The sequence below is a fragment of the Bufo bufo genome, chromosome 4 (assembly GCF_905171765.1).
Source record: "Bufo bufo chromosome 4, aBufBuf1.1, whole genome shotgun sequence".
Classification (NCBI taxonomy): domain Eukaryota; kingdom Metazoa; phylum Chordata; class Amphibia; order Anura; family Bufonidae; genus Bufo; species Bufo bufo.
This window is the reverse complement of record NC_053392.1, coordinates 458,133,928-458,159,156: the sequence shown is the minus strand read 5'-3', so window position 1 is coordinate 458,159,156 and position 25,229 is coordinate 458,133,928. Positions and strand designations below refer to the sequence as shown.

Below are 25,229 nucleotides of genomic sequence, written 5' to 3'. Positions count from 1 at the left end.
AAGGGCATGTCCACGGCCAGACAGGCCCCATTAACATCAATGGGACCGTTTTTTAACATCCGATTGACAGAAGTGCACCAGTTTAACGGCCGTTAAAAACGGGTACACACTATATGGCCATTTAGGGGTTTAAACTCTACACTATGGGGGACATTCTTTTAGCTGGGGGTCTACCATCCTGTGGGTGTTCTCAGAAGGGTGGGTCTAGAAATAATTGCCAATCAAATGCATCCATTTTTCATGGATGCATTCCAGTAAATGGATGCGCACACAGATGCAAAATGGCCATTAAAAAAAAATGAGTGTCCGTTTAAATGGTTTGTGTGCATGTAGCCTTAATGTACGATTAAAAGATGAAGTACCCCCATTAAAGCCCATGTCCAGATAGTGATATTCCATACACAAAAACCATCCGCAGCCCATTCACATCCATGTTATAAGGCAGACTTCAAATTAACGAGGCAACAGACAGTTTTGTACAAAATTATTATTTATTTTTTATTCAACTCAAAGGGAAATAAAATGGTATTTTCTGCTAGACATTTCCATCTAGGAAATGGCAGTGATCTGTTGAAAGATGGATCCTGAGCTCTTGGAACTACAAGAGCAATATAGTAGTACCTTCCAAGCGCATGACAAGAAAACCTCATAATGAGGGGGAAGAAAAAAGTTCCAAATACTAATCCTCACATTTCTAAGACGGTTTGTCCAATCTCTAGAACTGTATAATTTATGACTACAATCAGTTTGATTCACCAACAGAGGAGTAAGGTCACTGGATGTAGTATGGTCCAATAGAACCTTGGTATTTCAAGTAAAACACTTTTTGAAAGAAACTGAAGCTTTCTGCTTTAGGTTTTCACGCTCTGATCTCTGAAGATTGGTGGACACAAGTACAATCTATATAGTATCCACAGGTTGGTGAAATTAGTTCTTGGTTATTCTTTAGCAAATTATTCAATAGTTATTATTCCCACTTAGACTCTGCACTGGTTTATAATACCATCATTAGATTAATTCTGCATAAATCAATTGTACAGTTGAATATCAAACTTTGTAATATAACTCATCATAGAAAAATGATTATTTAACAGTCCTCCCTTTATCCTAAACCATTCATAGAAGCGCATTGAAATCTATGGAGAGAGAAGGAGCAGAGCAACAGAGACACACATGTTGCTACAGCTAATACTGTTGTGCTCTCACAAATACCAGATTCATATCTACATTTTAGTATTTCTCCATAATGTATTCCATGCTGCTGCTTGTCTGAACAGAATATCCTCTAGTTTCTGTGTGCAGTGTATGGGAGACAAGATAACCGGCAGTATTCCGCCAATAGATCAGGGGAAAACAGATTATGAAGCCTGCAGAGGGAAAATCTAATGAAATATGCAGAATACAAATCACATCATGACCAGAAAGTGGGTTTTTATGTACATATGCAATAGCATATTCTGAGATGTGACCCAAAAATAACAGGTATTAACTAAAACCAGGCACTATTCACATACCACCTGTAGACAGGCAAGAGGGTCCAGATAATAGCAGTGCCATTTATAGGGAGGGACACAGGGCTTCTGGTAATGATACAGGAATGAGGGACACAGTAGCAATGTCTGTTCATGGTCACATTGTAGACATTCACTCTGTATGCAATACGCCAAGAACTGGTATTTTTATACCGTTTGTGGTACTGGAGGGGAAAATATATGCATTCAAGTCATTTCAAAGTATGAAACATGGCAGATCACCTATGGCATGGACGTGTGGCAGATCACCTATTTTCACGTAGTGCCCTTATATGCACCAAATTACTAAACATTTCTGCAAAATGTCAGATACCGCCTTCGAATATCAGGGCGGAGAGGGAAATGAAGGCAGTCATCTACTTACTTCCCAGTTGATCTTCCTAACAATTAGTATAATGCAAGCCAAGCTAGTGCTGGCACTTCAGAAACAAACTGTCAGATGACATCCATACCCATAGGGGAATATACTTTAATATAGGCAAAGTGAACACTCTTGGAGTTGATATTATGAGATGTGTAGGCGAACCAAAGAAATACCCATGTGACAACTACCCTTGTGCACTAGAGTGCAGTATCTGTACCATCACCACTGCTCAGGACTAGGTACTACGATTACTGTGTCATCAGCAACATCACCTTTATCTCTACAAAACCCACGTATATTGGAAGACCCGACACTTGTGCTGTTCAAACTGGGATGACAAAAAGAACACATGTTAAAGTGTACTTCTAGAAATCTCCAAGTGATCAATAGGTTTCCATATGAGAGGTGTTGCTGCAGAAACCAGACATTTCCTGATATTTAAAAGAATAAAGTCAAGCTTAAAAGGATAACTGTCATGTTTTCATCAAAAAATCTATTTTAGCATGTTACTGCTGCAGCCGCATTATGCATAAGCCAATCTTTAATTTCTTCACATACCAGTTTTCCCTGAGTTTTTCCCTTAGTTACGGCTGTTTAAACATTTACAATGAGGACCTTCTCAAGATGGCTCCTCTGCCAGTTCGGAGGCCAAAACTGCTTTCCCTCACTTCCCATACACACTTGCTGTAGCCAGCAGCTCCCTGCCAGCCGATCAAATTACTGAGACACGCCTCCTCACTCTGAAGACTAATGCAGGTATGCAGTGTGAAGGACCGCCCCTCTGTCTTCTGTTTATACTAAAAGGAAGACAGACAAGCCCTAGCAACAGTCTTTTAAAAGGGAGCAGTGGAAAGGGACAGAGGACATTAATGAAAGCGGTTATTATAAGTTAATTACAGATCTTTTGTCAACCATTGACAGACTAACTCAGGTATACATGCCCAACTCTATTAGCAAATAAAAAAATGACAGTTACCCTTTAAAGAACTCCCGCAAAGATTTTTATTCTCTGATCTGTTAGAAAGGTACATGATTTAAATCTGTAGTGAATGTAATCTTCGTATCATTGACTGTATTTGTGAGTTATCCCCTCCCTTCTGATCCTCAGCTGTGTCATGTGACCAACTCTCTGATCTCCAACTGACAGGACAGGAAGACAGTTACTTCTCTATTCATTCCTAGAAGACTTACATTGAGGCATCCATACGAATACATAGAGAAACTGACTTCCTGCCCACACAAGATGCTGAGTTATTAGGAAACTCAGAATGCTGGTCACTTGATACAGCTGAGGATCAGAAGGCAGATTTTATCATGTACCTTTTTAACAGGTCAGAGAATAACTTTTTTGCAGGAGTTCGTTAAGCTGTACATAGAGTGTGAGCAGTTTACTAAACACACCCAAGACTCTTTCCATAAAGGTTTAGCCACACAGCCAGGTTTCTGCCTGCAGTCGGATATGTCCTTTATACACTCTCCAGTTAGGATGCACTCCTGATATTGGCTTCCAAAACTGCAGGCAGAAACCTGACCGTGTGGGCCTTACCTTCAAGTAAATTAATCTGAAACCGGTCAGATTTCAGATGCGCTCAAGGAGGAAAATCATGGAAATGGTGATTCTCAACGTATCAAGTAAGCTTTTTACTTGGGGATTCAGGTAGTGATAAGACATTAAAAGGAGTTTTCCTGGAATAAAGTATTGATGATCGATTCTCCGCCTGTGCAGCTCAGTCCCATTCAAGTGAATGGGCCTAGGCTGCTATACAATGTACAGGGCGGTGCTTGGTATGCTGTGAGGAAGCCACAGCTTCTTCAAATAGCTGACCGATGGTGAATAGGCCATCAGTGTTTTACTCCTGGAAAACCCTTTTAAGAAACAAAGGCCAAAAGCTGGCTTACTAAAATCTTACCCACTTTGGTTTGATAGAATTATCCTTTAGTACTATGGGCAGTATAACATTCAAATTAGAATCACTTTCAAGGCTGGTAACATTTGTAAACTGGTAAGGTTAATATCTATGTTCACTATAGGTGCAAGAGGCAACTATGCAGTTTCTTGCCTTCTTTATTTGGCAATGAAGGAATATGCAGGTCATTTTGGTCCCTGGTACTAGCTAGTGAAGTTATTCACTGCATAGAGTATTTTGTCTCGGTAACCAAGAAGAAACTGAACAAGAATCAGAAAGCTAGTCTATATAACTTTGCACTGTGGCATACGCCATCAATCTCCATCAGTCTTCTAGGAGCAAAGTATTACAATGTGGATGTGGTCTAAGGTTAGATGCACAACAAGGCACAGTTCTTACTGTTTCAATGCCTAGCAAAATGGCCAGAGCAAGCAAGGAATAATACATAAAATACCCACCTATGACATTATGGAGCTGTTTGTATGTAAAAAAGCTATACTTACCAACGTAACTAGTACTTACCAAGTACGTTGTTACACGGTACAAGCCAAGCTACTGAAAGAAACAGAATGACAGTGTTACACAGGACAAGAACTGGATGATGCAATACTAAGAAAGACTTTTGAGACTCCCTGAGATGTACACCAGAGACTTACTGTACAGCACTGGTGATTTAGCTTTACACAACCTTTTGAATTTTAACCAAGTGCATAGAAAAATAGTTCCCAATTTTGACATATTTTGGCCATATGGACCAATATCAATTAAGATGTCCAGAAAAACATTGTTTGGGCGGACTGAGCAGAAGCCTGTCTTATGAGAACTTTGAAGGTGGCCATATGGCTTAGTCTTCACACCTGTTTAGTACTGTTTATTGCAGAAGTTACAAAAGAAAACTTATTGTCCCAGCTTTTCAAGAAAGAACTAGAGAACTCAGAAACTACAAAAATTGCTAGTTTTCAGACAAAAACCATCTTAAATTCCTCAGAAAACACACTATGCCAAAGCTGCATGTGTAAAATATGATTTACCATGACCATCAGTATTGAGGAGTTTGATCCTACCAGGTACATGAACTGCAGAAGGACCACCAACCAGAGAATAACTGTCTAAAGACAGCACCATTAACTATTAAAGACAAAGTGGATTGTGGTCCTTGTTAGGAATGAAGGGAAGGTCACTTAAGACTATCCAATCTATGTATGAACACATTTCACAATCAAAAAACTTATCTTGGTGCTCAGTCTGAATCAGTGAAAAAAATAAAATAAAAAAAAATTTCAACAATGGGAAATTCAAAGGAAGAAAAAAAACACTAGTTCTATGTTTAAGAGCAGGTGAGAAGTTACTCACATTTGAAAGTGAATTCATGCAAAAGGAATTCTAAAATATATTCACACATCTAAATATAAAGCTGTCAATTATGAATGAATAAAAAAAAATGTGGATCTACTGACTATTCTTATGACCTTTGCCATGATAAAGTGGTGTTGGGATGCTCCCACCACAGCAGTTACAGCAAGCATTCAAGTGTAAGACATTAATGGGAGATATAAAAGCCACAAAACCCAAAAGTCCTGTGTTCTCAAACTTAGTGGGGAAAAAGAAAAACCTGATCCACAAAACTAAAAGTGAAATCAAATAGTTCAGACGTCCACAAGTTTATAGCTTTCCCAAGCATATATTCAGTACTTCCAGTAGGTTTGTAAAAAAGACTCAAATTAAAATCCTTTTACTCCACTGGAGCTCAATCTGGATACAACGCAGCACCTACATACAGCCTCCACTTCCCTCACTACCAGAGCGTACAATTTGACGTTTCAGCACAGCTTTAAAAATAATGTACGTTGCCTATCACTTGTGGCCCATTCTTCAGGCAATGCCCTCCCTTATGGAAAAGGCTGCCACAAGTTGCATTTTCTGTATGTTTACTACTAAAAGTAGTCTTATTGCTTTCGGTTACCAGTTTTAATTCAGCCCAAGGCCAAGTACAGATCTAGTCATTTATGCCAACACTTCCAGCCACTGCAATAGTGATACAAGTAGTTTGCATATAAACCCATGACCACACATTTGTAAATGCTGCCATTTTGTTTTCTTAAATGATCACACATGAAATTAATAAGGCACCAGAGAAATTAGAGAGTACTTTATTTCAGACTAGAAGAGGGGATAATCCCTTTGTGTAAAAGGGATTAACGGAGGTATACAACTTACCAGTGTTAGTTAAAGTAGTAATCAAGCAAGTACTTTATATACAAAGTCAGTTCATTGGAGAAGCTCCCATCCAAAGTTAACAGACGGGAGGCAGGCTTGACAAACTTTACCTTACAGGCATGAAGCCACAGAACGGCAGTTGCTCCATAGTATTTTGTACCATTCATGGGTGAAAATCCCTCCATGTAACGCTTTACTTTATACCATGCTTCTCATCGCAGGGTTGGGACACCGCTGAACTGCTTTGGACAGGTCTTGGGTAGCAAAATAAAGCAGCTGGTGTATATCTGAGGCGACTGCCATGCCATGGCCTTTGAGATGTGCATACGGACCAAGGCCAGACTGCTGTAAAATGGACGGCATCCCAATCCACTAGTTTATAGTGGAGAGAGGGTGGACATCAGCACAATCCTTTCATCTTTTTAATTGTAGTCAAGTCTAAGCATATCGCAGACATGGCAGTCGTATGGGGCAGGGATTAGGTTTCTTAAAAGTTGGTGACAATCCCAAAACACAAGAGTGTTTAATTCACGTTTATTTATTGCAAATGTGCTATGGATGTATTCCAGCTCATCCTCGTTAGAGGTTAGCAGGCAAAATGTAAAGAACTGACATTTTTCCAAAAGAGGCTATATAGTAATGGAACTCACAATATCATTAGTTTACAATGATGGTGCAACTACAAGCATACTAGGCAAATGAAGAAACTGCAAGGGAAGGGGTAAGTGGAGATACAAACATGGCTAACTTCATACAGATCCCAGACAACTAGATTTACAACAAGTTTAGTTTAATAAGAAACAGGCAGCTTTGCCTTTTCTTTGCAGAGTCAAAGTTTAACAAATGGCAAAAACAGTTTTAAACCTTCACAAGTTAAAGTCTGTGGTTTCCAAAGGTAAGTGGAAAATGTAAGCGCTCTAGGCATACACTGCAGCCTCTCTAGTTTGTTCATTTATTTTTTTCAGTCCGCTCTCCTCCTTGCCCTCACAGACCAGGATGTTCGCTCCCAGACGTAACCCAATGTATAGTAATTGCAAGGTTCATTTTCGTGTCACTAAACGTCCACCATACAGGCCTACAACGCCATCATATTACATCTGACAGCAAACCCTGACTCTCTCCTAGGGCTAGATTGAGTCATTTTACTGAATAAAAGACACCAGTTACAAAGCAACATTTACTTTTCATACCGTAAAAAAAAGGGGAAAAAAATGTACAGATAAAATGTAGAACCCTGAAATACTGACACATTCTCTTATTGTGCACAATGCTGAGGTTCTTCTCAAATCACTTAAAACTGCAATAAAATTTACAAAAACAAAACTTCAACCCAGAAAGCAACTAATATAATTAAAGAAAACCATTAAAGAACCCGCAGGCACTTCCTCTTGTGGAATGTTTTTTTTTTGTTTTGTTTTGTTTTTTAAAGTTAGCCTAAAGAAAACAGTCGACTTCTTGTGAAGGTTTTGAAGAGAAATGTGTATCAGTTCATTTTTATTTGAGTATTCAATAATATCCTTGGTGGTACTGCTGGCTCCATGGCTTTTGACCCCAGTATTGCTGCAATTAGAAAAAGGGGTAAATATTAACATGTTAACAAGCTTGTGAGCTTAGATGCCAACAAGAACTGCTTGCTTATGTGTAACATATGATCTTCAGCCTTTTATTCAATTAACTAGGAGCCCAATTATGACTAGATACCAAGAATCCCATTAACTCTTATGTATCCTGCAGTATGTAGAATAGGAGAGGAAAATGGCTAAATCTAGAGTCAGGTGCTTCCATGTTGGTGGCTGTAGTACATAGTAGCCCACTGATCAGGAGCCGCTCGTGGAACGGCACAGACAATACTTACGCCCTGCTGCTGCGGCTGCCACTGGTTGTAACTCTGAGAATGGTTTTTGAAGCCACGGTTGTTTCCCCTTCCTCTAAAGTTCTGCAGAAGTAACAAAGAAGTCATGTTGTGCGCATTAAAAAGTTTAATGTCTACCTGAGTCAAAGTGAAAACTTGCAACTTTAAGACACTAATTAACAGTATGCAAACAGTTAAAAGAGAACCTGTCACCAGGATTTTGTGTATAGAGCTGAGGACATGGGTTGCTAGATCACCGCTAGCACATCCGCAATACCCAGTCCCCATAACCGATTTGATACATATGCAAATTAACCTGAGATGAGTCAGGCACAGAACTAGTTATTGTTTGTAAATTTATGTAAAACTGGGAAGGGGGCCATTTAAACTTTTAGTATTTGTGGTTTTTTTTAAACTTTTTATTTAATAACCATTTCTTCCCTTAGGGACTAGAACCTGGATCTTTTCATCCCTTGTGCTATCCACCCTGATCGAGATCTATCAGGGTGAATAGGATCTCACACATCTCCCTGCTGCCCTGTGCACACAGCAGCAAGGAGCTGAACATGGCAGACAGGGCTTCATAGCGTCCTGGCTGCCATGGTAACGATCTGAGCCCCAGCAGTGTAATCTGCCACCACTGGAGGGGATGAGACCCTGTGGCCACCATATAACAATGGGGGGGGGGACTTGTGGCAAGTGATAACTGCACCACCAATGAATGTAATTAAAGAGGACCTGCGCCCAGGGATCTAAGTGCACTTACTATTATTCCTGGGCGCCGCTCCGTTCGCCCGCTGTGGCCCCCGGTAATTTTAATATTCAGAGCAAGGAGGAGGAGACGCCAGTGTCTCTCCTTTTCCCTGACAGCAGCGCTGTCCAATCGCAGCACAGAGCCAGGGAGAAAAAAAAAAACTCCCTCGCTCTGAACTCTGATTGGACAGCGCTGCTGTCATGGAGACTGAGGCCCTGGCGTCTCCTCCTCCTCCTTGCTCTGAATGTTGAAAATACCGGGGGCCACAGCGGGCGAACGGAGTAGCGCCCAGGAATAATAGTAAGTGCACTTAGATCCCTGGGCTCCGCTCTATGCAGCCTGCTACTAAGTTCATATTCTTTGGACCCATGAAAGGTCCTCTTTAACTCATTTATACAATTGTCTGCAGCGGTATCACAGACCCGGCCTCAATAACAGGGCATGCGATCTGTGGTTAACCCCTCAGATGTGGCACCTGAGGGGTTAATTGCCGCGTATCGCATGCCTTGTTATTGAGGCCGGGTGCCGGGTCTGCGATACCGCTGCCTATACTTATGTTTTACATTCATTGGTGGCGCAGTGGCGACACCTCCTCCCTGCTATATCCCCATTGGTGGTAGTGGCGGCCGCGTCACAGTGGAGAGGGAGGGACTCCTTCCTTCTCCACTGTGCTACTGAAGAGAACTTAAAATTTGCAGATGGCGACAAGACTAAGTCGCATTGGCGACCATTTTGGTTGCCATCTGGAGCTATGTATGTATGTATGTATGTATGTATGTATGTATGTATGTATGTATGTATGTATGTATGTATATATATAAAACAATCGTTTTTTACACAATAAAAGCACACAGAGCTATGGGGACTGGGTATTGTGGATGTGCTCTAGCAAACCCATGTCCTCAGCTCTATACACAAAATTCAGGTGACAGGTTCCCTTTAAACCAAAGGCGACGAGAGTTCTACTACTAAAGGTCTTTTCCAACCCCAAGGTCTGTTTCAGCCGAGGGTGTAGTGTGCGGAATTCTGCTCCGCGTGGGCGCGATTCTCCATTGTGGACCCTGCTCGGCATTATACCGATTTATAATGCAGCGTCTCTGCATGACCTTACTTCTACAGAATCATACTGACCGTTTAATTAATCTTTTCCCATAAAACTATATGACGCTGATGACACATTTGTAATGCACTTTTCTCACACAGGGGACTCAAAGCGCAGTGATGGCTGTGTAGCTGGAACGACTACGTGGGGAGTCAGCAGCTGTCATATAAAATCAATTTCAAAAGCAAGCCAGTTCACCCACTTATTTTTGGGGTGTTGGCAGAATCCCACACAGACACGGGAGACTATATAAACTCTATGCACATGTTTCCCTTGGTGAGGATTGAACCAGGACCCCAGCACTGCAAGGCACCAGTGACCATCGTGTTTGCCTGTGCCATCAACCAGCTCAGCTTTCCTGCTCTATAACATGCTGCCTGCAGATTGCTTTTTGTGGCGACAGGTCCTCTTCAAATAAACCAAAAGTTGCTGAATGTTGGCATTTTGGCTGGAGTAGCTCTAGTTTAACGCCGAGGCCACTTTAAAGAGGACCTTTCACTAGAATAGAAAATCTAAACTAAGTATACAGACATGAAGAGCGGCGCCCGGGGATCTCCCTGCACTTACTATTATCCCTGGGCGGCGCTTTGTTCTCCCGCTATGCCCTCCGGTATCTTCGGTCACTAAGTTATGGTAGGCGGAGATTTCGGTCACTAAGTTATGGTAGGCGGAGTCTGCCCTTGCTCTGCTGTAGCGCTGGCCAATCGCAGCGCAGAGCTCACAGCCTGGGAGGTTCTTTTCTTCCAGGCTGTGAGCTCTGCGCTGCGATTGGCCAGCGCTACAGCAGAACAAGGGCAGACTCCGCCTACCATAACTTAGTGACCGAAGATACCGGAGGACATAGCGGGAGAACGGAGCGGCGCCCAGGGATAACAGTAAGTGCAGGGAGATCCCTGGGCGCCGCTCTCCATGTCTGTATAGTTAGTTTAGATTTTCTATTCTAGTGAAAGGTCCTCTTTAAAAGTTTAACGCCATCTTTTAGCTCTGCTACATTAGGACACATCTATGATCCAATAGTCCAGATTAGCTGCACTGCCTAGCCAGTCTATAGTAGTATCAAGACAATGTAATCTCAAATAGCGATCTGTATTAAAATTACATGGGAAATATGGGTCCACATATTAAAGTCATTTGTCGGTAAAAAACTGGCAGAAAAAAAGAATATATTTTCAGATATCGCCAACGTTGTGACAAATAGGCTTAAAGGCTATGTACATCTTCAGAGGCAATTTTTTTTTACGATTGCATGTAACTCATTTTTGGATAAAAATTCTCAGTTGGCCTTTATTAAAAATATTGAGCTGTTCTGCAACCAAGGGTTAACCGTTTTTCTAAGGCCTCTTTCACACGAGGGTGATGGATTGGCTCCGGATGCGTTCAGTGAAACTCGCACCATTTTGCAAGCAAGTTCAGTCAATTTTGTCTGCGATTGTGTTCAGTGGTTGTTTTTTCCGTGCGGGTACAATGTGTTTGGACTGTGTGACTGGTACTTGCACTTTCACTTTGTGCCCTCATCTAATAAACCTCATCTCTAACTACCCAGAGGTCATAAACACTTAAGCCACATTCTTATCAATAAGATGAGGATTGAGCTATAATGAGTGTTTATAAAGGTCAGAGATAAAGAGCCCGAGGTGACAGAAAAAAAAAAAAAAAAGGGACTTCATTTTTTTTTTTAATAAAGACCAATTAGAAAAAAATTATTTTTAGTTCAAAATGTGTACAATGTAAAAAAAAAAAATTGCCCCCAAAAGGTGTACATAGCCTTTAACTGAAAAGGATACTGCACACGTTTTAACTCAGAACAGATAGCATATAGGAAAAAAAAAAAAAACATGTCCCTGTAGTTTTACCTGATTGTAGTTTCCACGACTGGGCATTGAAGCACCTCCACCACCACGACCATAGTTCCCACGGTTATTGTAACCACCCCTGTTCTGATAGGCTGGTGCACGAGGATATGGATAACCAACTGCTCCTCCACCACCACCTCCACGCTGTGGCATGTTACCCCTCCTGTTAAATCCTCCACGATTCACAGGAGCTGAAACAAAAAACACTGTCATTATAAACCCTACTTTGGTATACTTAAATCTATATTTCCCTCCAAGAAGCCACTTCAGCCTGGGGAAAGCATGACCGCTGTCCCCAGCAAGATTACCATCAAGAAAAGAAAAAAATATGACTGCATATAAACAGGTATATACAGACAAGTAATCTTAGCTACAGTAATGAGTACTACCAGTACTTCAGACTACAGCTTGTCCACATGAGACCCAGGGGTAAACAGGAGTCCGATTTCTCGGGGTGGGCACACTGCGTTTGCTGCACATTATGTTGCCAGGTGAAGAGGCAAACCCGTTGCTAGACAAGTACACTTTGCTTTTGCATACCTCCACCACGGAAGTTTCCTCCACGCATATTGTAGCTTCCACCTCCACGGCCTCTATGCCCACCGTGCCCATGTCCACCTCTGGACTTGTTTTTGTTCTTGTTGGGTTTCTTTGCGCCAATGTTTTGTTTCTTTTCAGGAGGAAGAGATTTTTTGCTCTCCTCTTTATACTGCTCTACAAGTTTCTCGGCCTCTTCTTTTTGCAGTTCCACATAAACAATTTCATCAAAGCACTCGCTGGCTTCTGGTAGTGTAAAGTTCCCTATAAACAAAAAGGTAAACCTATTTAAAATAACCTTCGCAATGCTTCTAAAACGCACTATTAAATACTTCCAATACTTTCATCTGCAATGTATTGATGCCCAACTCTTAGTATTATCAAATACTGTCTCTCCTCGCTGCTGAAGATAGAAGTGAAGACAGTCTCAAGATGTTTTATTAAGGCCTAGCTTACACTGATCAGTGACAGAGTCAATACAATCTTTCCATTATCTTGTGTGTGTGTAGGCTCTATTCCTGGTTTTGGCTCACAATTTCCATCAGTAATTAGAAACTATGTTATTATGTAATCACTGCTGGAAATCACTGACCAAATCACTTAAGGGCTCATGCACGTGAACATATTTTCCAGTGTCCATTCAGTTTTGCAGCCGGTATGTGGAACCATTCACTTTAACGAGGCTGCAAAAAAAATGGAAATGAGTCCATGTCCGAATGTCCTTTTGCAAAGAATAGAACGTGCCCACATAGGATAAGACTGTTCCATTAAGGGCCGGCCCTTCTGTTCCGCAAAATACACACGGCTGGTATCTGTTTTGGGAAAACACAATTTGCGGATTGCAAAACACCCAACGGTCGTAAGCACAGTCCTGAGGGGAGTCTTCGTGTGAATAGGCCCAAGCGGCTTCTAAGTCCACTTTCACAGTCAGTGTTTGATCAGTGACCACTAGCCAAAACCAGGAGTGAAGATATGTATAAATGTGAAGATTTATACCTGTTCTGCGATTCTGACCTGCACCTGGTTTAGGTTAACAATCCCTGATCACTGTGTGAAAGCAGCCCAACTCTGTTTTCACAATGAAAACCACTGATATTCACTCTGAAAATGCAGTTACTTTCCAATTCTAGAACACAAGCAAAAAAAAGTATTACCTACCCTTCATTTTAAGCACCGCATGTTCAGGAAGGTCCTTTCCTTCAACCTCTGCTTTCTTTTGAGTTCTCTCTTTATAAACCTCATCACTTGGACACACAACAACAGCCTTACGCTGAAATCCAGCAAACAAGCACATTTTTCTCCTCTGAGCAGCAGCGGATACGTTTGTCTAAAAAAATAAAACATTTCTATAGGTCATTTTCACAATATTGCAGGGTTTCATACTAAATAAAACAGGACTGTCTACTTTTATACAAAAAGGACTACTTTACTGCATGAGGGAAAATCCAGCATTAGGAAATCCAACCAAATACACCTCAGACTGATCGCTGGCAGTGGTTATTATAAAGCAGGCATCCTCAAACTGCGGCCCTCCAGCTGTTGTAAAACTACAACTCCCACAATGCCCTGCTGTAGGCTGATACCTGTAGGCTGTTCAGGCATGCTGGGAGTTGTAGTTTTGCAACAGCTGGAGGGCCGCAGTTTGAGGATGCCTGTTATAAAGGCTCTGCAGCCACAGCTACTCTGCACCTGACCAGCAGCACAACAAGTCTGTGTCAAGGTGTCTGCAGAACCTGCTAAGGACCGCAGAAAACAGATTCTAATGATATAAAGATGGCCATTCAAGAGTAAGACCATCAATGTAGTACAAAGACAGGCTTGGTCCACCAGAGTGGGAGCTGCTGACACCTAGAACATCTCTGCAGGTCCATGGAACCAGGTGAACAGGAGATGTTCCTTTATGATACAGATATGCCACAATAGGGCCTATGAAAAGTGTCTTGACAGAATTACATGAAAACTTACTTGATCTAGAATGAAGTGTCTCTTCTTCCGAGCAGCAATTTCAATGAACTTGCTAAGGCATTGTGGGGCCCTCTGGAGCAATGCATTCAGTTTTACAGCGTCAGTCATCTTTTTATTACCAACCTAAGAAGAAAAACATATTACAATCCAGGGTATCATTTAGAGAATCAAAATGTCGTCTTGCTCTGGAACCTTCTCAAAAACATTACCATCATTCTTTCCATAATATTGTTTGTTCCAAGGACATTATATTTCCCGGGATTCTCAGAAACCTGCTGATTGACCCAAGTGGTTTTCCCAGCTCCTGGCAAACCAATCATCATGATAACCTGAGGATACAAACAAGAAAACATATGAATGAAAGACGTGGAATGAGACCACCCCCCCCCCCCCATTTTAGAGGGGAAAAGAACAGTTTCATTGCATAAACCGTATAAAAAAAATATAAGCCAACAAGCTATATGCACACCTCGCAGTCCTTCTTTTGTTCTGGCCCTAATGGACCTCTCACACGATCTTCAAGCAAGACGTTCTGAATGAATGTAAATCCTTCAGGAATTGGAAAGAATGGTTCAGCTTGCTGGCCGAAGTTAAACTCCACAGCACAATTGTGACAAAGGACATGTGGGAAAAGGGGTTGCTCAGATAGTGCATCTTTGTCAACTTTAAAAGCCACTCCGAGGTCCTGGCCATTTTTTGCATAAGAAAGCTCGATTTCATCACCTTCAAAATTCTACAAGACAATAAGTAAAGATACAACAATGCATTATCCGAATGCTAAAAGTCTGCATGTCAGATTCTTTTAAATACAAAAGCACACAAAAAGCAAACAATGGTTAAAAAAAAAAAAAAAGAAAAAAAAAGAAATACAACTTACCGCCATACAGGTGATTACATCATTCTCATCATATTTCTCGCCATACTCCTCAGCAACTCCATTGTAAGACTTGGATCCTTTTAGTGAATAGCCATAAGAGTTTTCATCTTCACCTAATAACAGAAGTAACATAGGTCAATAAATGATCACCTAACAGAAAATGGAAAATAAAAGCAACGGGTAAACTAATTCAAAGTAATATTTCAGCCGTCCATAATATGGCTTTGTTTACATCTGAGAAATGATGTTCTTCTGTTCCATCATGGAAACATAAAAATGGAATGCAAGCCAAAGTACAAAATAGAACACGCTGCATTGTGTTGATCGCCATTTTTACACAGCAGTTCTTAAAGAGGACCAGTCACCGTAAAAGTCTGTACAATATTCATGTAGTCTGGTATACAGCAGGAAAAGCTGAGCAGATACGTAGTTTTGTGGGAAAAGATTCAGTGACTGACAGCTATGTATACACACTTACACAAAGAAAACCATCACTGATGACACCCCCTGTGTACAAATAATTCCTATATATAAACTACAAGTTTAACCGAATCTTTTCCCACAAAATTATACATCTGCTCAGCTCCTAATGCCTATTGAAATGCATTTTGTGGTGACAGGTCCTCATTAAATTGTAAAGACATGGAAACAAGAGATTCCAACATCAGAGCATGAATACATTGAATAAAAGTTATTCTATGGTTTTTGTTTAATGAATTAATTACATAATTTAAGTTACTGTCCTTCTAATTTAATTTATATTTCAAAGGGGTTGCCTGGTTTCAGGAGGAAACCGTATAACCTTCAGAATCTGCCTGGAACCTCTATATAACCTGGCTGCAACAGTGACTTCATGTCGACAGATGACTGCTGCAGCCAACTACTGGCCTCTGTGGTACACCTGACAAGGCCAGCCAGGTAAATAAAGCCTGGCCAGGAGAAGCAGAGTGGTGGGACGGGATCAGTGAGTTAAGTACCTGTTATTTATGTCAGGCAGATCCTTGGGGGGTTGTCCGTTTTCAGTAGGAAATCGGATTACCCCTTTAAGTTCTCAATAGTTGGTTGAGGGTGAAGAAGACTTCACATTCCAAGGCTGAAAACTAGTATATAGCTAGTTCAGGGCTGAGGAGAAGTGAATACAGTTTGTCATGCATAGGCACTGCTCCTAGTTCAGGCTGTTAGGCTTAGACCAGATATGACTGTCTCCACTTCTCAGCTGTGCCCAGGTTTTCAGGCAGTGGGTGTAAAATAGATCTCATTTACAGGCAGCAAATTCCTGTCTTTAAAATTGTGAAATTACATTTAAGGTAGATTAGAAAGTTGTATAACAATATATGCATAAAAGCATCCTTAATACACAAACCGAAATCCTTTGCCATTTTACATACCCAGCATAAATCCACAGGAGCTTAAGGACCATCCAACACGTACTTCATGCACATCAATGTCTTTAGAGTACAAATGCTTCACAGGCACCTTTTCTGTCACCTGAAAACACAACCATTTAGTCTGGTAGCCGAACAGAAATCTGATTTACCAGACATGCTTTGTAACAACTTACCTTCATCTCAAAACAAACTTTGTCTTTTGTGACACCATATGAGGCTCTGCCACCAGCCCACAGGAAAGCAAAACTCTCCATAGTGAGGGAAGTGGCGCTTAACCGATCCCGGGAGATTTTGAAGTGAAGATCACAGTTATCTGTAGAAATAGATATAAATTTAAAAACAATTTTAAAAGTTTTCAACATCAACTTATACCGATCTTTAGCGTGTAAGTTTTCATCGAATTTACTAAATTATACACCACGTTCCTGCTTTACATACTATAGAATAAGAAGGGAACAAGAGTTTCAGGCTGCAATCTTCATTCATTTCAGAACCCTCAATAGTTTGCAACTGCAGGGCTCCAGACTAAAAAAAATATGAAGGAGCCATTGGCTACTAACCTGAAAAATTTAGGAGCCAAATGAAATTTTTAGTCGCCAAATTTAAAAATAAATAAATAAATTATATATATATTATAGCTGGGATGCTTAGGAGCATATAAGCCATCTAAGGCCTCATGCACACGAACGTGTATATTCTTTCCATGTCCATTCCATTCGTTGTTTTTTTTGCAGGCCGTATACAGAACCATTCATTTCAATGGGTCCGCAAAATAAACGGAAGTTACTCCGTGTGCTTTCTGTTTCCGTATGTCCGTACTTCTGTTCCGCAAAAAAATAGAACATGTCCTATTATTGTCCGCATTACGGACAAGGAGAGGATTGTTCTATTAGGGGCCCGGCTGATCCGTTCCGCAAAATACAGAATGCACACGGACGTCATCCGGATTTTATGCAGAACCATTTTTTGCAGACTGCGAAATGCATACGGTCGTGTGCAAGAGGCCGAAGTCTGAGTGTCTGGAGCTGGATAACCTATCACCACGTGACCTATGACTATAAGGTCTCTCAGCCCGAGAGCGACCATTGAACCTGTAGCCCTGTTCTTTGCCCTTAGAAAGATCCATTGATTCAGGATGATTTACTTTGCTGGATGGGTGAGGGGAGCCCATCCAGGGGAGAATGTTTGGAGAAGCTCCATTAGGGATCTCAGAGGGAATGTTAGGAGTCTGCACTTTTTCAGTGGAGACGCCTCTGGTTCTGTTTCTGAGGCAGAAGGGTCCATTGATGGGATAATGTGTCTGTTCTTGGGGGATCAGGTGGTGTGTCTGGAGGAAGGACACTATGGACTGGTCCCTGAAAAGGGGGGCCTTTGTGGATGGGGCTGGATTCAAAGGCACTTGAGGTGTTGGAAACCAAGGAACCAGGCAGCGAGGGGGTAAGCGGCAAAATTTGAGACTTGTTAGTCACATCAGTTCGTTGTGAGGGAAAACTGGAGTCCAAGGTCTGCTAAGAGCTTGACAGGATTTGCGATGTAGGAGTGCCGAATTCACATGACGTCTGTGAGATCCCGGCCCGGAGTCCTGCTGAGTGCAGGAGCACACGGCGTCATTGGTTGCTATGACGCCGTGCGCTTCCTGCTGCCGCCGCAGTACGGTGATACACTGGTTACCAGTGTATTACTGTACTACGGCGGCAGCAGGAAGCGCACGGCGTCATAGCAACCAATGACGCCGTGCGCTCCTGCACTCAGCAGGACTCCGGGCCGGGATCTCACAGACGTCATGTGAATTCAGAAGCAGACTGCTGGAAGCGGAAGCACAAGATGCGGGAACCCAAGCCACGCCCACCCTCTATGCCGAGTAGTGTGAGCGAGCGGATCTTCATCCGGCAGACGGCTGCAGCGTGTCTCTGCTGGATGAAAGCCTTTTTTTCTTAGAGGCAGAGCAGCGGAGGGTTTAGGCGCAAATGGCGACAAGACTACAAAGTCTTGTCGCCATTTTGCAATTCCAAGTCGCAAAGTCTTGTCGCCATCTGGAGCCCTGAACTGGGTCCTAGTTTCAGACTTTTCACATGTGGGTATGTCCCTACCAGTAATATATGGTGGACATGAGGTCTGTCTCCAGGGTGCTGCTGCCTCCTAGCTCTTAAAGGGGTTCTCTGGGTTTTTAATATTGATGACTCAATATCAGATTGGCGGGGGTCCAACACCCCGGACAATCAGCTGTATGAAGGGAAGACGCACACGCAGTCTCCCTTCCTGCTGCTATGTCTATGGCAAAGCAGCAGGAAGAGAGAAAGGACACAGCATGTACACAATGCACATGCTGTCTCCGCATACAGCTGATTTGATATTGATGACCTATCAAAAGCCCGGAGAACCCCTTTAAGTATCAGCAAAGCTTCAGTCCTGTGCCAGTTTCCCCCTTCTATAGATCCTGATACAGCAACTCCCAACTGTGTAGAGACTGCTGCGGAGGAGGGCCTGACCCACCAACTCTGCCCTGCAGGCTATGCTGCATGAGGACTCCACTCTCGTGTGATCTCTACCCCTCAGGGCTGTGAGAAAGGGAGATGGTACAGCAGACCTGAGCTACCGCTGTGAGCAGAAGGACAGTCACAATGTTAAGGAGTCCTTTACAAAATAGGAAGATATTTATAAAGACAACTATCGAGTGAGGTTGCATCATTTACAAAGATAATAAACCATAAAATAATTTAGTCCAAAGGAATCTCCAAGTTAAAGAGAACCAGTCACCACAAAATGCAAGCAGTACGTTAGAGCAGGAGGAGCTCTGAGCCCACTGAGTTTTGTGGGTAAAGATTCAGTAACACTTGCAATTTATATATTTAAATCTCTGCTTTTCCCAGTTTCAGTTGTACATGGGGTGTTATCAGTAACTGGTAGCACTCCCTGTGCAGAGATAGCAGTCAGACACTAATAGCTGTAAGTTCAGAAAGAGCAGACATCGAAATGTATAAAATTACAATACAGTATATCAATCTGCTCAGCTCCTCCCGCTCTATAACAGGCTGCCTGCAGATCGCACTCCATCTTGTGGTGACAGGTCCTCTTTAAAACAAATAGGCCAGGTCTCCTGCCCAATGATTTTTACATAGAAAGCTGTTGAAATGCTGAGCTATTGGCAGTTTTCCCGTGTAAGTATACAGGGTGACCTTCCCCTCTAGAATTCCATATTCACTTTGAGACAGGCCGTGCTACTTACAAGTGTCAAGAAGAACGTTGGTTTCATCCAGTTGTTCATCTTCCTCTTCAACTGGTGGTTGTGGGGACTTGGACCTACAGAATATTGTACCAGTTATAAAACCACCGATCTTAAGGAGACAGATGTCATATGAACAGATATACTATACAAACCTGCTGTACTTATTTTCTTCAATATACTCAAAGTAGCCCCGACCATGATCCTCTCGTGGTCTTTTCACACCACGTTTCTTATCCTTTTGATCTTTCCCGTCTACAAAAAAAATGTAAAATCATATTACACAAATATATGCATATTTCAAATCTAAAATGATCTCCAGAATCTAGGCAATCAGATTTAAAGCTGGGTACTTAGTCACTTCGTAGTGACGATACTAATATGGTCTAGGAAGGTGCACCAGATTAAATCACAGCTTTACACCTAGTCTACCTTTAAACCATTAGTTGACTTGCTTTGCACCCAAATTTTGTAGTGTCACATCTTAAAGGATTATACCCATCTCAGACATTGGTGGCATATTAGGATTTGTCAGATAGAAGTGGGTCCCAGAGGGGAGACCCACACTTCTCTCCAGAATGGCTCCGCCAAAGTGAATGAGAGAACAGCACATTCACTTCTATGTGACTGCCAAATATAGCTGAAAATGGAGGGTGGCCATGCTTGTGCTCTGCTCACCTTCACTTTGGGGCACCTATTCAAGAGATAGGAGCAGGTTCCAAGTGGGACCAGCACCTGATATTGTTGGCATATCCTAGTAATATGCCACCAATGCCAGAGATGAGACAATCCCTTTAGAGTAGCTGTCCAGTTTCTATCACCCTTTCTCATGTACTTGAAAACGTGCCTTTCACTTGCAGTTACCCGAATGCACGCTATTGTCCGATCCAGGATGCAGTCACATGACCTGTCCGTTCTTCTACAACTTGCTGTAATGCTACTAGGGTTGTTTCGGCTTTCGAATTTGATACTTTTGCCTGGTATCAACCTGGATTTGCCTTTTTTCGATACTAGGCTTCACTATTGCGCAGTCTAGTATCAGAGAACATGGAGCGTGCTCCTTGTTCTCCTCAGCAGCACAGGGGAGAAGGAATCGCTCTCTCCACCAATGAGGAGAGAGAGGAGCGGGCACACTGCGCCACCAATGAAAGTAAACATTTAATACAAATCCAGGAGGCGGAGAGTTGCGATCAGCGGCCACTATCCCCTCAGGTGCCGCACCCACCTCCTGTATTAAATGTCAATTACCATTGGTGGCACGGTGCTAAAATCATTGGTGGCAGTGCGCCCCCTCCCCCCACCATTAAAATAATTGGTGGCAGTGGCCACAGGGTCCCCTCCCCTCCTCCTCATTGGTGGCAGCTTCTGATCGGAGTCCCAGCAGTGTAAGCCTGGGGCTTCGATCAGTTACCATGGCAGCCAGGACGCTACTGAAGCCCTGGCTGCCATAGTTGGCTCCCTGCTGCTGTGTGTACTATGCACAGGGCAGCAGGGAAAGTGTGAAGTCCTATTCACCCTCCTAGAGCTCCATCAGGGTGAATAAGACAAGGGATTAAAAGATACCAGGTTCTGGCCCCTAAAGGGGCTAATAGTAAATGGAAAGTATATATTTTTTTTTTTAAAAACACAATCACCAAAAATATTAAAGGGGTTCTGCACTTTCATTTAATTAGCGTGGGCGGGGCTAAGCTCCATTCGAGTGAACAGAGCTTAGCCCTACCCACGCTAGTTGATACAAGTCGTGACGTCAGTGGGCCGGAGGTAAACAGTGAGAAGGCCGCGGCGCTGCTGGAGCGCCGCTGCCTTCTCAAACAGCTGATTGGCAGGGGTCCCAGGTGTCAGACCGCCACCGATCAAAAGCTGATGATCTATCCAGAGGATAGATCAGGTAAATGAAAGTGCAGAACCCCTTTAAGTATAAATCACCCCCTTTCCCAATTTTACATATAAAAATATATACCGGTAAACAATAAACATTACATATCGCCACGCCTGAAAAGTCCAAACTATTAAAATATTTTAAAAAAGTCCTATGCGGTGAACGCCGTAACAGAAAAAAAAAAAAAAACTGTGCGATTTGCCATTTTTTTAGTCACCATGTTCCCCCCAAAAAATAGGATCGGACTGTTCTATTGGCTGCATGTTTCATAAAATGCAGAATACATGCAGCTTTTTGGGGCGTTTTACTTTTTTGGTGTCGTATCGAGTATCTCAACCGAATCAAAATTTTGGTATTGAAACAACCCTAAATGCTACAGCATTTGTTTCCACTCTGGTCTCCCACTGGGCTGTGTCCTGTAGTACGATGGCTGGAAGGGGATAGGGTAGGGCCCTTCAATCCTCTGCGCCCTCAGTCAGCAGTGAAGCTTCCAGCACATGCACTGTTGGTACCAACAGGTTAACAGCGTAGGTGCTAGCTGCTTCCATACAATGTCTTCTAGTGAAGCACATAAGCCGCTTCATTACTGAGAATGCTGAGGATTTCAGGAGCCCAGCTTCTCTCCACCTACGCCACAGCAGAGAGGGGAAAACCAGGCTGGAAACTAAACGGACGTGACAAGAAGCTGCAGCAGAAGAGCAGACGGTCATGGGACTATTTTGGAGTTAAAGATGGGCGCACATTGAATGAAAGAGGGATGAGAGAGGCTGGAAAATGTTGTCAGGTACAACAAAAAGTGCTTAAAACCCTCAAAGAGGACCTTCCATGGGTGCAGACATTATGAAATAACTAGCAGGTTGTGTAGGGCATAGTGCAGGGATGTAATATTGCTCCCTTCGCCCACTGTGCCCACAGTATATTCTCCCGCTCTGTATGCTACTACTATCGGAACACCAGGGAGAAGGTGAGTTTTGTTTTCTCTCCATTGAGAGACAGGGCAGTTTACTCCCCTTTGCTAGCAATTAGCATACAGGGGAGCAGTTTATTTTTATGTATGACCTGAGGCCTGAGCAGAGTACTAATTAACATTGTGGGGGGTCCGATTAATTCCCCCCCCCCTTATTTTACTACTCAAACTTTGATGTGTCTCATAAGGCAAAAATACGGGATTTTTGGAAAACCCCTATAAAAGAAATGGTCAATCAACACTATGCAATCTCTGTAAAAGGTGCCCAGTGTTTCATTCAGAAAGTTAGCAGTGGTAAACCTGGAGGTGGGGGGGAGGGGGCAGATTCACAAATGTCCATGCAGAAACGCTCTGCAGAGCACGACGAGTCCTGGCTGCTTCTGTTATACACCGCAGATGTGTCCTAGGAGTTACCCTATAGGTACAGAGGTCACACACGATATGGCCACCGGAAACAGCACAGCTAGGCAAAATCCCCAACATAGCCAGACCGTCTAAAGAGGCACACTGGGGTCACTGGCTTTTGGTAGCCATTAGACGCTGCCCTTACATAAGCCGATAACACCGGCCAATGGTCGGCCAGATAAGGCTACTTTCACACTAGCGTTCTTGCTGGATCCGGCAGGGCTCAGTAAAAAACGCTTCCGTTACTGATAATACAACCATCTGCGTCCGTCATGAACTCTACTGAAAGTCAATGGGGACGGATCCGTTTTGTATTGGGGCAGAGAAAACGGATCCGTCCCCATTGACTAGCATTGGGGGTCATGACTGATCCGTCTTACTCCGCATCCCATGAAGGAAAGAAAACCACAGCATGCTGGTGTGAGAACAGAACGCATTTTGGAGCGTTACGTTCTGTTCCGTTTCGTCCCCATTGACAATGAATTGGAACAAAACTGAAGCTTTTTTTCCCCGGTATTGAGACCCTATGATGGATCTCAATACCAGAAAATATTACCGCTAGTGTAAAAGTAGCCCAATTGTGATGATCTGGCAGTGTAATACTGCCGCGTTTACCAGAGGAACGCACAAAGTCGTTCATCTGGCAATCAGGATTTTTAAGTAGGTTTATAAAACCATTGCTGGAGGCAGATAGCGCCGTCTAATCCCAACCTGCTGCTGGCAAGCGATAGTTCAGTGTGGGGACGAGCGATGGCATCATGATCGCATGTAATAGCAGCGAGCAGGCGACTGATGGGAAGGAACGCCCCCCTCCCCACAACAGATAGGCTTGTACATCAAGGATGTAAGTCAAACAAATCCCAGAAGCCGAGGACCAGGGGGCCTACAAAACGTTCGGAAGAGAAAAATAACTCAGAGGTCAGACATCATGGGCGGTCTCGTTTGGCTGCCATAAGTGGTCAAACAGGTTCTTAGGGCAAACCCATTGACACAGGTATTTCCTGGACTGACCGCGGCTCCTGTAACCCCCCCCATTATAATGCTGAGCCAGCGCCACCTTATACCAGGGGGCTCTACAGACCCCAGTGACAGATTACAGCAGACATGCATTACAGCCTAACGGTGGGATCTGTGCCAGGAAATAACTGCTACACACACACAACGCCAGAGGCCGCGGTTCCTGCCGCCACCTCCTAAATCAGATGGGGCTGATCCAGCAGCAACAACTAGAGGGTCTCTCTTCCATAGGAACAATAGGCCCCCCTCCCCCACCACACAGGACAATACGCAGATGGGGAATATAATGGCTGCTTCCTAATAAGGGAGGGGGAGCAGGTGCGAGGACAGTCGCTTCTCAGCATGGGGGCCCCGGAAGTGACGTCACACAATAGCGGCCGTTACAGGACGTGCCCGGCATGTACTCACCGCCCCGGGCCGACGCTCCCGCCTCCTCGCACTTGATGGCCATGAGAGGCTGCGGGCCGCTAGGCGCCGCTCCTTCCTCTTCCTTCGCCGCCTCCTCGCCCTGCTCATCATCATCATCCTCCTCCTCCTCTTCTAGGCCTACGGGGATGCCCTCATCCTCCTCGTCTTCGTCCTCCTCCCCCTCCTGGAAGCCCTGGTCGTCTCCATTCTCGTCTTCCTGGCTGGCGCCCGCGGCTTCCGCTTCCTCGCCGTGGGCCGCCTCGCCTCCATTCTCTCCGCCGACCTCCATGCCTTCCTCGTCCTCCTCCTCTTCTTCCTCGTCCTCCCCTGCGCCCTGCTCCGCTTCCTCCCCAGCGTCCATCCCTTCTCCCGACACTGCCCCGACCACACCGCCGCCAGAGGTGCTCTCCTCGTCCAGTGCGGCCTGCAGCCTCTCCATGAGGTCGGCCTTCAGACCCTTATCGCTCAGCCGTCTCTTCTTCAGCTCCTCCTTCAGTTCCGACACCTTCAGCTTTTTCACGTTCACCGGGGAGCTCATATTCGCGGCGGCGGCGATAGATTGTTGTGCTGTGACTGCGCAGGCCAATTAACGGTGCTGGAGTAGACTGCTCCTTCTCCCTGCGTCGCGACTCCTTCAAAATGGCGGAGAAAACAAGGACGGAGCGCGCTGCCCTCTGAGGGAGGATGAGAAAAGAATGAACCTTCCAGTGTGGGGAGCGCCAAGGCTATACTGGCCCCGCCCCTTAGCCGGGAGGGGTTTAGTGTGGCCTGCTGCAGCAGCCCCGCCCTCGTCGCTCTAGCGCCATCTAGCGACACTTTCTGACAGAAACCTTTATGGCGCGGGGGAACCCTACACGGTACCACGCGATGATTGCATAATGCGGGCTGCAGCGAAATACACGGCGCCGCCATTACCGATAGACCGGACAGACTCGTGCCTGGCCATGCCTTACCACAGCCGTGGAGAGGCGCGAAGACCAAG

The 25,229-nt window shown here is 43.8% G+C and overlaps 1 protein-coding gene across 2 annotated transcripts; it reads right to left on the bottom strand.

Annotated features, from left to right (window-relative positions):
• Positions 1 to 509: 509 nt before the first annotated feature.
• HNRNPU (heterogeneous nuclear ribonucleoprotein U) lies at positions 510 to 24,963 on the bottom strand. 2 transcript variants are annotated; one of them, XM_040429449.1, is made up of 15 exons: positions 24,248 to 24,785; positions 19,727 to 19,826; positions 19,575 to 19,648; positions 16,522 to 16,661; positions 16,349 to 16,448; positions 14,961 to 15,073; positions 14,553 to 14,816; positions 14,293 to 14,412; positions 14,084 to 14,206; positions 13,277 to 13,445; positions 12,122 to 12,382; positions 11,582 to 11,772; positions 7,876 to 7,956; positions 4,326 to 4,358; positions 510 to 2,224 (listed from the first exon to the last, which is right to left on the bottom strand). In XM_040429449.1, the coding sequence occupies exons 1-14, from the start codon at positions 24,783 to 24,785 to the stop codon at positions 4,356 to 4,358; spliced, it is 2,277 nt and encodes a 758-aa protein (XP_040285383.1). In that variant the 3' UTR covers positions 510 to 2,224; positions 4,326 to 4,355. The 2 variants fall into 2 exon arrangements, with proteins under 2 accessions (XP_040285383.1, XP_040285382.1); XM_040429448.1 differs by lacking the exons at positions 510 to 2,224; positions 4,326 to 4,358 and adding an exon at positions 4,766 to 7,580 and having other exon boundaries at positions 24,248 to 24,963.
• Between the last annotated feature and the right edge of the window lie 266 nt (positions 24,964 to 25,229).